We start from the raw sequence: 12,064 nt of genomic DNA, 5'->3' as shown, positions 1-12,064 counted from the left end.
AAAATAGCTCTGTTATACTTTTAAATCTGTAATTTTTTTTTATCGTATTTACTTCACCTGATGTGAGAACTGGTATGTGTAAAATTAATCACATAAAACTTTTGCAAGTGTACATACCTAGATGTGCAGAAACTTATATGCTGTGCTAATAAATAGTATAATATAAAGTAAATGCTTTTCATATTTTGACCTTGAGATAGTGCGCAGCATATTATGTACCTACAAATCATGTTGATATAATTCTCTAAATATGCATGAGTCTAATCTTAAGTAATTTATTTATTTATTTTATACTTTATAATGTGAAAAGAATTTATTTTTGCTTTATGAAGTATTTGTAATTTTCTAATTATCTAACAAAGAAAAAATATTAATGTTATGTAAAATAATTCATGACAAAAGTGTATTTAATTAAAATTTTATTTCAGCTTTTATTACTTTTTAAAATTAATGACTGGGGAGAATTTGGCTCAGTTATAAATTTGAATTCATTAATTGATTCCAGATACCTTATTTTGTTTAAATTTATGTTTTTTGTTAGGTCTAACTTCTAACATAATTTCTTACTTCACAATTAGTAACATTAATATGTTTCATTCTGTCTGTTTTAAAAAAAATTCATTCTAAGCTGTAATGAATGTAAAATTTTTAAATTAGTAAACAATAATTAAATGACAAAATTATTTACACAATTTATTATACACAAAATATTTGCAAAGATATGTATGTATATTTATATACACAAAATATTTACAAAAATATGTAACAAATATTCACAATCATTTTGGTTCACAATAACAAAATTACATCCACATATGAATTTTAAAAACGAGAAACAATCTTTACGTCCTCTTAACTGACATACAAATCAGTGAATAATATTTATGAAGAAAAATTAAATTTCTTACCAATTTTTAAGAGTTGTGATTCATTTCTGTACATTTTTATATTTCTGTCAGAATACTAATTCCATATTGAACTAAATACAGTTGAATGCATTTAAGAAGTTCTTGGTTAAGAAGAATTACTAGTTAACTCTATTTTATATTTTTTCAATCATGTTCCTTAATGTTAGATTTTTTTTATGTCAAAATTTCTCCTTGTTACATTTTTCTTGACTAAGAAAGTTTCTTTATGGCATCTTAGTGTAATCTTTTCCCTTTCTACCGTATGAAAAAAGTTTTTAATTAATAGAAGTATTGTTGTTTCATAAAAAAATAAAAAAAAAAAAAAAATGTTTGAAATTTTCTGGAAACTTTTTTTCTGTTATGTTCATTTCTTATTTGAAAAAAAGCACTTAGTTGGCTTTTTTTTTTGGGGGGGGAGAGGGAGAAATATTCCATAATGATGAGAAATAAATGAAAATGTTAACTTTAGAAAACTATTTCTTTGTCAATGTGATGCAAATGACCTGAATTTTCTAGTGAGAGCCATTTTTATTTTAATATTCAGTGTTAAAGAAAATATTAAATATGAAGAATTACCATGGAATTATGTGTAATACAATATAATTCAGCTAATTATTCAAAGTATGCATAAACATAAATTCCTGCTGTTTTTTTTTTATTAGACAAAAACAAAAAAAAAAAGAAAAAATAAATAAATAAAAAAAAAAAATAGGTTTCTTATAAAGTCTTTGCTATTATAGAAAATAGCTCTGTTATACTTTTAAATCTGTAAAGTTTTTTTTTTTAAATCATATTTACTTTGCCTGATGTGTTAGATAAAAATGGATGATATTTTAAATTTCCTAGGAAAATTTTAAAGCTTTTATGTAAAAATACAAGCCAAAAACTGGAAGCTAAATTGTTTTTAATAATACTAAAAATGAATTTAGCTTTTAGGAGAACATTGATTTAAAAAGTAATGTTATATACTTCCCTTTTGTGATGCTAATCTCGTTGTCTTCTTAAGTTATGATTAATACAAGTAGTAACAAACTTTTCCAAACTGCTTTACATTTTCTATCAATTCTTGTGAATAAATAATTCAGAAATCATAAATAAATCATCATTTGATCAAAGTTAGGTAATTTAATGATACGTAAACAAAGGATGTTAAATAAGTATAAATAAGCACTTATGAAATTTAAACTTTACTCTTTTTTAAATTTAAATATAGATTAATTAATCAAAAATCTGAATATATTTTTATCTGCTATTTCAAATATCTTTCTTTAGATTTTCAAAAATAGCATGATAGCTATCAGATTTTCATTCACAAAATACTCTTTTCATATATGCTTTTCTCATCTAAGATTGTTTTTTTCTCAACACATTCCTTTATTTATTTTCTCCACGTTATATATTTTTAATAGATTAGGATGTCAGTTTTATTTAAATTAAATTATTTAAAGGAGTTTCATTTTTTAGTTGTAGGACTGAAGAATTTCTACATTTGAGTTGTAGGTAACTAAATTATATGAAAAATACTGTTCTATACATATTTTTGTAATATAGAATAGTATTTGAATACTGAAATCTACTTTTTGATTTCTAATCAAGTCATTAATTTTAATGTTTAAAAATATTAAAGGTGAATTCAACTCAAAAGTAATACAAAGTATTTGTCATCTTTAACTAAAAGGGATTTTAAATGTTGTTTGCATATGTAATTTGTTGTTAAATTGTTTTTATTACAGTGCCTAAAATTATTTGTCATTTATTTGTGTGGATTTCCTATTTCAAATGTAAAAGTTTTTAATTCCAAAATGTGTATATGTGCAGTTTTTCATAGTTGCAGTTGAGAAACAGGAACCTTCATTTTTAAAGTGTTTGCCTGATATTTTTATATCTGTGATGTTTTTATTGTAAGTAGTTGTAAAAAAGAATAGTTTTTCCATCATATTATCAATTGTCATACTCTTGACGCTATTGTATTTGAAGACTTATATTTTTAAGAATCACTTTTTAAATGTATATTCTGTCTACCTGAGCTGCACACGTTTGGATAACAAACTTTAGTATTTTCTTATAGTTTAATTGTCAGAGAACGAAAAATTTATAATCTGTCATGCAACATGTCTCCCTTCATGCCTTAACTCTTATTTTAATAGTATGAAATCATATATTTAAATGTTTTGATGCCAGAGTGCCTCATGCATATTTTATTTTAAGTTTTACAAAATTTTGCAATCTTCTCCTCTTTCCTCGATAAAGATGTAGATTTGTGTTCGAAATTGTTAGTCAGTTATCAGAATTTTAGAATGCAGGTATAATATAACTTCTGTTTGATTGCATAGAATTGACTCAAAATAGATTTGCTTTCCTATCAAACAATATTCATTGGGGAAAATTGAACTAATATCTTTTTTGATAATTTTACTTACATTGTGAACTTTTCATGAAATATATTTCTTTAAATTATTATCCTGGGAATGTATATAAAAAGGTGTAGGTATCCTTGAGTGTACTTAGAGATTGCCTTTAATCTGAATCGGTTTAAATATTTTCTTTTATAACCAGTAAGTTTGAATAAATCATAGATAGCCTTGATAATAGGTTCTAAAATGCTTCATATCTAAATAATAAGGAGGAGACTTTTACTTAATATTAAAGCATTTAAATAAAGAAAAATTTGAAATCTCTATGTTAAAAAAACTAATGCAATTCGATAAATTAAATACATAATTAAACTTTTTAATCAAGAGATTTATTTTAGAATTTTTTAAATCAAATCAAGTATAGAAGAGATGGGATTATTTCCAGACTTAATACATATAAGTATTAGGTGTAAAATGCTAAATCCTTTTCATAAAGTTGAGAGTGTGGCAAATGACATTAGTGATCTAAGTCTCCTAAAGCTGCTGCAATCTTAATGCCAAAAAAGAAATAATAAATAAATAGAAAAGGCTTCTGTTGAATGTCAATAAAACCCAGAGCTTTTAATTTAAAAAAAAAATGTGAACAATTTTAGGTTAGTCTTAGAAATATATGAACAATGAAAAAATCTGTAAGATTCAAGTTTCTAAATCTCGTATGATTTTCAAAAATCTGTTCATTCAATAGTCTGAATTTTTCATTCCCAATAATAATTGAAATTTATCAGTCCACAGTATCTGAATCTTTTATTGCTAACAGAATTATGTCACAAATAAACTTTTATGTATTGTAAAATGTTGTTGTATAAAATAATCTTTAGAAATTATGCCTCATAAAAACTGAAACCTCAGTTTTAATTTTTATTTTTCTTTAAGGGGAAGAAATATTCAGATATTTCATGAAATATCTATTATGAAACTCTCAGCAGGTGAGGAAATTCTTTCTACTAGCATATAGACCTTTTTCCATGAAGTTAAGTTGAAGTTTTTTTTTTTTTTTTTTTTTTTTTTTAAATTTTGCATACTGAATTGTTAATGAGTTTTTTAACTGTCGAATTCTTCTGTTTACTTAAATGAATAATGCAGTTTGTAATATTTTGATAACCTATTCTGTTATCGCTGTTAATATTGTGCTGCTAAAAATCATTAAGCAAGACTGATTATGATAGTATTTGAATATTTTCTAATTAGTTATATTAATAAGTACAAGCTTCCTCCCTTCAAATACAGTCAAGTTCTTCCCCCCCTTCAAAGAAGTGACAAAGTTATTATTAGTAAGAATATAAAATTTGACTCTTGTGAGATTTTATTTTCTTTATATGTTTTTTACTATTTACTTAAACGTAATTATAAATATTAATTTTATGAAACTTTTGTCTTTCTTTGTTCCATTATTTTTTCAGTTATCAAAATAATGTTAGCTTCTAAGGATATGTATATTTTGAACAGGTCTTATTGTGCAGAATGGGGGGTGTAAAATGAAAATTCTAACTAATTTTTTTACAGTTCACTAGTTTTATAAAACTTTTGAAAGTAATAAATTAAAAATTTTTATTTTATTTTATTTTATTTATTTATTTATTTATTTTAAGTGGGGTATAAATTTTGGTTCTCTTCTCTTATCAGGATCAGATTCAGAAATGTATGTATGTATGGATGGATGGAAGGATTCATGTATGCAAAAGTATTTAGTAATTTCACTTATGCTTTCAATTCTTTGGATAAGTTTGCTTTGTTTAAAGGTAAAATTTTGATTTGAAATTTACACTAAAGTTTTTTATTATTTCACTTTCGGTTTCAATTTTTTGTATTAAATACTCTTTGTTTACAAGTAGAATTATGTTTAGAATTTACTTTGTTTTTTTTTACCTTGCTTTGGGGAGGAGCCAGAATTTCGGATGAACTGTTTAATTAAAATATATTGGAGTGGCTTGGATACAGAAATTCTGGATACAGAAAAGCAAGGATTTTTTGTGGAAGAGAGATTTCAATTGATTTCAGCATTCCTCCTTCTGATGAAGAAGCATTGAAGTTGATTAAATTTTTCTTCTTTTATGTACTTTTCTTTAAATTTCATTGATTTTTTTTTAAATTAGGGTATTACTTTTTAAAATTTTTAGTTTTAACATGTATTATTATTATTATTATTTTGCATTTATTGGATTTTATAGAATTTATTACACATGTTTAATATTTATAGAATTCATATTTATAGAATTTATAACACATTATATAATTTATTTATAGAATTTATTACACATATTTACATTTAAATTTTTTTCTTTGTAAAACTGTTTCTAATTTTCTTACTTCATGTCTTTACTGAACCTAATATAAGGTTAAAAATTGATTTTTTTTAAAGCAAATTCTTTAAACCCATCCTACGCTCATAGCTACAGGATTGAAGTACAATAAACTTAAAGCATTTAAAGTTAAAAGTAAATTAGAGTCAAAGCAAGGCAATTCCTCAACAATAATAATTGCATCCATGTATAAGAGATTTAACACAATATCTAAACAAATCAAAATTAAAATAACAAATCATAGTAGTACAAACTCAAAAAATAAAAATTCTAAAGTGGGAAAAAATACAGCTTTATAAAAATATTAAAATTAATCTCCTTTTACTGAAACTCCAATTCAGAACTCATCAGGGGAAAATGAATTAAAGTTTCATAAAAGTTGATTAATATGTTGTGAAAATGTGTTTCATTCTCCTGGTTCATTTGAGATCAAAAACTGATGAAAGAATCCATTAAATTTTCATTTCAGACATTAAAATTCATATGAAACCAAAAAAAGTGAATCTCAGATGTAGCAGGATTTTCCCTACATGCCTTCAAAACACTTTAAATGCTTTAAGTTTATTATATGTCTATATACACATACATATGTATATATGTGTCCATGCACCTACATATACACAAGTGCATATATACATACATTTTGGAATCTGGTCCTAGTAACAGAAGAGTACTTACAATTTTTAGGATCCTTTCCAATATAATTTGTGATTTAGGAATCCAGTATAGGAAGACATAGAGTGAAGCTTTTCTAAACATAAGAAATATGTCTTTTAAGCTCCAGAGTGGTGTGACTGTCCTTATACAGCCATGAGATTTTTTATCACTTGGTACATATTATATTATAATTTAAAATATTTTTCTTTTTTACTTTCTTTAATTATGTAAATATCATCTTAATGAGTAGATGTTTATGAAAACAGATATTAAAATACTTAATTATAAAAACTTAACTAATAACAGTTGTTTAAATACAGAGCTTCATGAGCAGACCCAAAATGCCCTGCCACTCAAAGGGTTAAGTTAGTTATTTTAATGAACAAAGAATTAACAGAATGACATACATTAAAGATGTTTTGCTGACATACTGAGGAAACAGGAAAACATATGGTTTAAGAGATAAGAACAAAAGATTTTACTTGAATATTATCAGTAGTCCAGTTGAGTTAGTCGAGTAGGTAATTGCATGTTATCATAACCACCTGTGTAGAAGTCACCAAATTTCAGATTTTGCCAAACTCTGTTTAACATATGCATAACAAATATTCAGGCAAACGTGTATAACAAATATTTAATTTTCAACATTGCCATTTTCATACGCATCCTTTTGCTGTATTGCAAGTTCCATCGTCTTTTATAGAAAAGTTGTAATTATTTTTTTGTCACAAACATGATTTTAAAATTCATGCTCATGGGATTTTCGTATAATAGAAGAAGCGGAAGTGAAATTTATGCGGGAATATAGTATTTTGCTGCAAAGTTGTTAAAGGAATAATAGCTGGAATCTTTTCAAGAATGATTGCTACGAAATTTCCACCACAATAAAAACAAAAACTATAAAACCATTTGTAACTAAGTTCACTGCCTGTTTTTTGGGACGAGAATATAGTTGAAATGTAAAGTATGCATGTATGTAATATGTACTTTTTTTTTACAATAAAAGTAATTGTTCTGTAAAATTCACCAAACTGCATCAAGGTGGTTGTGGTAATATAAAAGTACTCTTAAGTGTTCACTGAGCAGGGTTTGTACTGTCCTTAAGAGTACTTAAAAGTCCTTAGATTTTTTGGAATCGATTTTTGGTCCTTAAAAAGTCCTTAATTTTGGCCAAAATCAACAGAAGGTCCTTAATTTTAATCATCTGAAATTTCTGTCTGTTTTTACGACTGTCATTTTGAGTGTGAATTAGCATTTTGAGGAATATTTTTGGCGATTCACTGCTGTATATATGGTAATCTTTTGAATGGGTTCATGAGTTATAATTTGTTTCTATTTCTAATATAAATGATGGGATACTTGAGTTTCTAAGCAAGAAGTGAAACGTAAGCATTTCAAAATTCATTTTTTCTAGTAAAGAGCTCTTATACAACTTTTTGCTTTGGGGAATGTGAATTCTTTTATTAAACGGTTCTAAATTTGGCGACTTTTCAACATTTTGGCGATTTTAAGATTAGTTTCTATAGAAACTTTTTTAATTCCAAAATCTGAGAATTTTTCGACGATTTTTTTTAAAACGTCGTAATATAATAAAATTATTAAAATAATGGTAATATATTGAAATTATATTTAAAAAATAACATTAAAATAAAACATTTTTATTTTTCGCTGTAATATTATAAAGTATCATTTTGGTAACTTGTACAATATTTTAAATCTGAAAAATAAACAAGGTATAATGCTTTAAAGCTCAATTTACTAAACAGCTCTTAGCAAAAGCAAAATTAGGTGTGTAATTAATTAAAAATGTCTTGTTTTTAATTTTTTCATAGTAAGAATTTTTCCCATGTAATTGTCTCAGAATATTCAAAATTCTCAGAATGTGCATCAGTTTTCTCTATAAAATTAATTTTATACATTTTCCCTCCTACTTTTTTCCAAAATATTTCTGGCATTTTTCGGTTACAGAAATGGTAGGGATAATTTTTCTGTAGGATTTTAGACATTGCAGCTTAGAAAGTTTAGAAGGTTTTGAAGGCAAGATTTATAGACCCACGATTCTAGAAGATTCGAGAAATATGTGACAAAATGAAAAATGTCTCCATGGTGTCAACACGTAGTGGATGTATTTTACAGAAATTTGCAATGAATTTCTTAATTTTGAGAGAAAATCTGGAAAAACAATGAAAACATATTTGAATGTATTACTTATATCTTAACATATTTGAATGTATTACTTATCTTAATTATCTTAACGTGTTTATTTTCTCTTTATTTTCTCTACTTTTCACTTGACAGAAGCATGGAAAATATCAAAAATGCTTCTGATCTTATCACATGGACAGGCATTATAATGAAAGGGATTTTTTTATTAATAAAGAAATTGAAAACTTGAATTTAAAAGATTCATCTAATATTTCTTAATGCATCGTACACATTTCCTATGAGAAAATTATGCAAGCAGCCTCAAGCAAACACATAGCTGACACTAGGCATTTTCCCACCTGATGCAATCTCTGTGTATCCTAAATTCTACTGCCTACTGCCTTTCTAAATTCTGCTTCCAATGCTTGCTCTAAATTCTAAAAGTTTTGCCATTTCTAGATTTTGTTGCTCGGTATGTCACTAAATTCTAGAAATTCTGCCACATCAGTTCTGTAACTGGCCTTTACTATATATATTTCATATTGCTTCTGAATGTTCATATTACTAAAGAAATAAAATTATCCACTTTTTCTGTACGTTCTAAGTGCGTTTAGTGTTTTTTAGAATAACAAATCCTTAATTAAATCCAAAAATTCTAAAATGAAAAGGAAATGTGTTGAAGAAAGAAACTGAGTACATAAAGGAAATTATTCTTCAAAGATATGTGCAGTTATTATTATGTAAATCACCCAATTGTTTATGATTTCAACCTTTACTGTAATTTCCCATTTCTATATTCTGATATGATAGAGTTATTGAGCCAGATTAAATTACAATTAAATTGTATAACCTTTGACCACTAGTCCACATTATTAGTTTGAATTTGACTGTTCTTGTTTAATTACGTCACCGTGAGCTGTAATTGATTTTGTTAGCATCAGAACATGCCTTTATGTTCTAAGTTCTTTTTAAATAAGAGGCTCATTTAAACCTTTGTCTGATATTGTAGTTAATTTCAGACATAGCGATAATATGCTTCACGTCTGTTGGGGGTTTTGGACTATTTAACTTTTACCAGGTCAATTAAACCCTCATTGGTACATTATGGAGAGGTTGACAAGTTAGGAGATGAAGCACGCAGAAACTTGTGAGAGCATTGCTTTGCATATTGAGACAAATTTCTAATTGTTAGAAAAAATGCTTAAAAGAGAAGGAAATCGATATAAACGTTCAAATATGACCAACTATCATAACTGTAAAATATTTAATGCTACTTGATAAATTGCATAGTTTATTTTATTCTCAAACTTATTAACAATTATGTTAATTAATTCATGTTTAGTAATAATGCGTACTGCTTAGGGATCTATTTTATTGTTAGGATGGTATTACAAAAGTGAAATTGAGGCATAGATAATATCTTCAAATGAATTTATTCAGTTCCCATTTGCTCATAGGTCCTTAATTTTTTTCATTAATGATCCTTAAAAGTCTTTAAAAGTACTTCATTTCTGTGTGCAGAAATGTGTATGAACCCTGCGAGATTTTTTGAAGATTTTTTCTTTATTCCATCTTCATTCTTCTAAGTCTCCATTATAATTTAGCTTAAATGATAATCAAATAAAGTACTAGCACATAAGCTTCTGGTAGCAGCTTGTTTATCTCATGTTTTTATATGATGGGAAGGATTTTGCTTTTAACATTTGTTGAATGAAAAGCAGCATATCATAATCAACAAATATTTAATTTTGGTTGTAGTGCATTTTATGCATTTCATCCTGAGCGAGACATGATGCTATAAACTACCGTGCAGGATTCAGTTTGTAGGTTATCAAGCGGAGATCTAAATTGTTCAGAAACATCTCATGGTAAAAGAACATCAGTTTTGTCATACAAGTTGGAGTACTATTCCATATTTTTATAGCGAAAGTATTCCAGATATGTTTTGCATGATCATAATCGTTTTGTGATTTATGATATGTTAATAAGCTGCATCCAGGCTCTAGATTTGTAAGCATTGTTTGGTATTTTAGCCATTTTGGGTTACAAACTTGTAAATAAATTTCTTTCGTTTTGTTGCTGACAATAAAATTACTGAATAATGGCAAAAATGGTTTAAAAAAATTAAAGCAATACATTCCAATTAATTATAAGATGTAATAAAAATTATAAATAGTAATATCCTTTTGTAAATATTATATGTTCGGAAAACATTTTTATTGAATTTTTTTAAATAATAAAATATAAAGTTCGTGAAAATTGTTAGTTGTCTGTTTTGTGATCTCTCTCCATTTCACCCATCATCATCAGGTTCTATTTTAATTAAAGGATATTTTTATTTCTGTTAATTTAGAAAAATGTTTTGTGGTAGAATTGTATCTATACTAGTCATTGTTTCTGGAGTAATATTTTTTAACATTAAATCTCTGTGCATGTTTTTATAAATAATTTGAATTTATACAAGATGCAGAAATAATCTTTAAATAGAAATGGATGTTGTAAAGTATTTTTTTAACCATATAAAACTTGATATCTGAAGAACCAAATTATGTTTGTATTCCAATATTTCTTTGAATCTTATAAAGTATCTTGAAAGAAAAAAAAAAAAAAAGTAATAAAAGTCAAAATTATTTTTCTCCATTTCTTATAACATATGATAAATATGGTGTTTTGATAGTACAATATTTTTATTTATTTATTAAAATCATTGCTATTTATGTAAAATAATTCTCATAGTTCAAATTTTATATGTGTGTGTGCGAAGATTTAATTATATATTGACATAAACAGAGTAAATAAAGTTTCCTGAATTTTATATTTTTTTAAATTAGAATTGTCTTATTTCAGTCAAAGTATATATGAGCAATTTGAATATAAAAATATGAAATTAGTGATAGTATTGCATTCAGCAAGTATTTATTTATTATATAAATAAATTACAAAGAAAACAAGTTAAAAGAAATAAAAGTATTAATAAAAAACTGAAAAGGTTCTGATGTTAAGGATCGCCCAAAAAGATTTGTTAAGTTTCTTTGTGCTCTCGCTCTGCTCGCAGTCTACCAATCTGCTATTAGACTCACTCCTCGTTACTAAGTCCCTTTTGTCTTCTTAGTTTTATTATTAAGCATAATTTTCTTCCCACCTATGCCAAATACAATTCAACAGAAAAATTACAAAAAATTTTAAAAGCAGCATAGCAGCAGATGTACAGAATTCTAGGTGCAGTTTCCAATGGCATACACTTTTCTATTCCCCCCTTCTGGCTTTTCTCAGTTTATCATATCAGTGTTCAGTTTTCTTAGTAAGATGGCTTGCGAAATTTTGTTTGTCTTTTTATTATTAACGTTTAGTTTGGTATGTTTATTAATTACATATCATGTTCTTTACGCCACATGAAACTACCATGCCACATGAAATTCAGTTCAATGCCAAAAGCACAAAATATTTAAAAACAGCATATTTTTAGAATTTCCTATATACAGTTTCATGTACTGCAGATTAAAATATTTTGTTCTGTACAGTATTGTATTGTCAATGCTGGCTTTCAAATCGTTGAGGGGGATCCCAATGGGATTGATTAGCCTTTCCTAGAGATTTTCCAAAACTGGATTTAAATTTTTTTAAATGTATTTAATGTTGG

The 12,064-nt window shown here is 26.0% G+C and overlaps 1 protein-coding gene across 1 annotated transcript in view; it reads left to right on the top strand.

Moving 5' to 3' along the window:
• The window catches only part of LOC118205757 (ADP-ribosylation factor-like protein 13B), a 66,851-nt gene extending 55,612 nt beyond the window's left edge, over nt 1–11,239 (top strand). Inside the window, exons 10-11 of the mRNA XM_085820458.1 lie at nt 4,196–4,248; nt 4,946–11,239. Coding sequence (XP_085676584.1) covers nt 4,196–4,248; nt 4,946–5,073 — 181 coding nt within the window. The 3' untranslated portion in view covers nt 5,074–11,239. The remainder of the gene's footprint in view (nt 1–4,195; nt 4,249–4,945) is intronic.
• The last annotated feature ends 825 nt before the right edge of the window (nt 11,240–12,064 follow it).

The sequence above is a fragment of the Stegodyphus dumicola genome, chromosome 1 (assembly GCF_044657685.1).
Source record: "Stegodyphus dumicola isolate Sdum_Otavi_A_Nest chromosome 1, ASM4465768v1".
In the NCBI taxonomy this organism is placed as follows: domain Eukaryota; kingdom Metazoa; phylum Arthropoda; class Arachnida; order Araneae; family Eresidae; genus Stegodyphus; species Stegodyphus dumicola.
The sequence above is the reverse complement of the archived record's forward strand: the minus strand, read 5'-3'. Positions and strand labels throughout refer to the sequence as shown.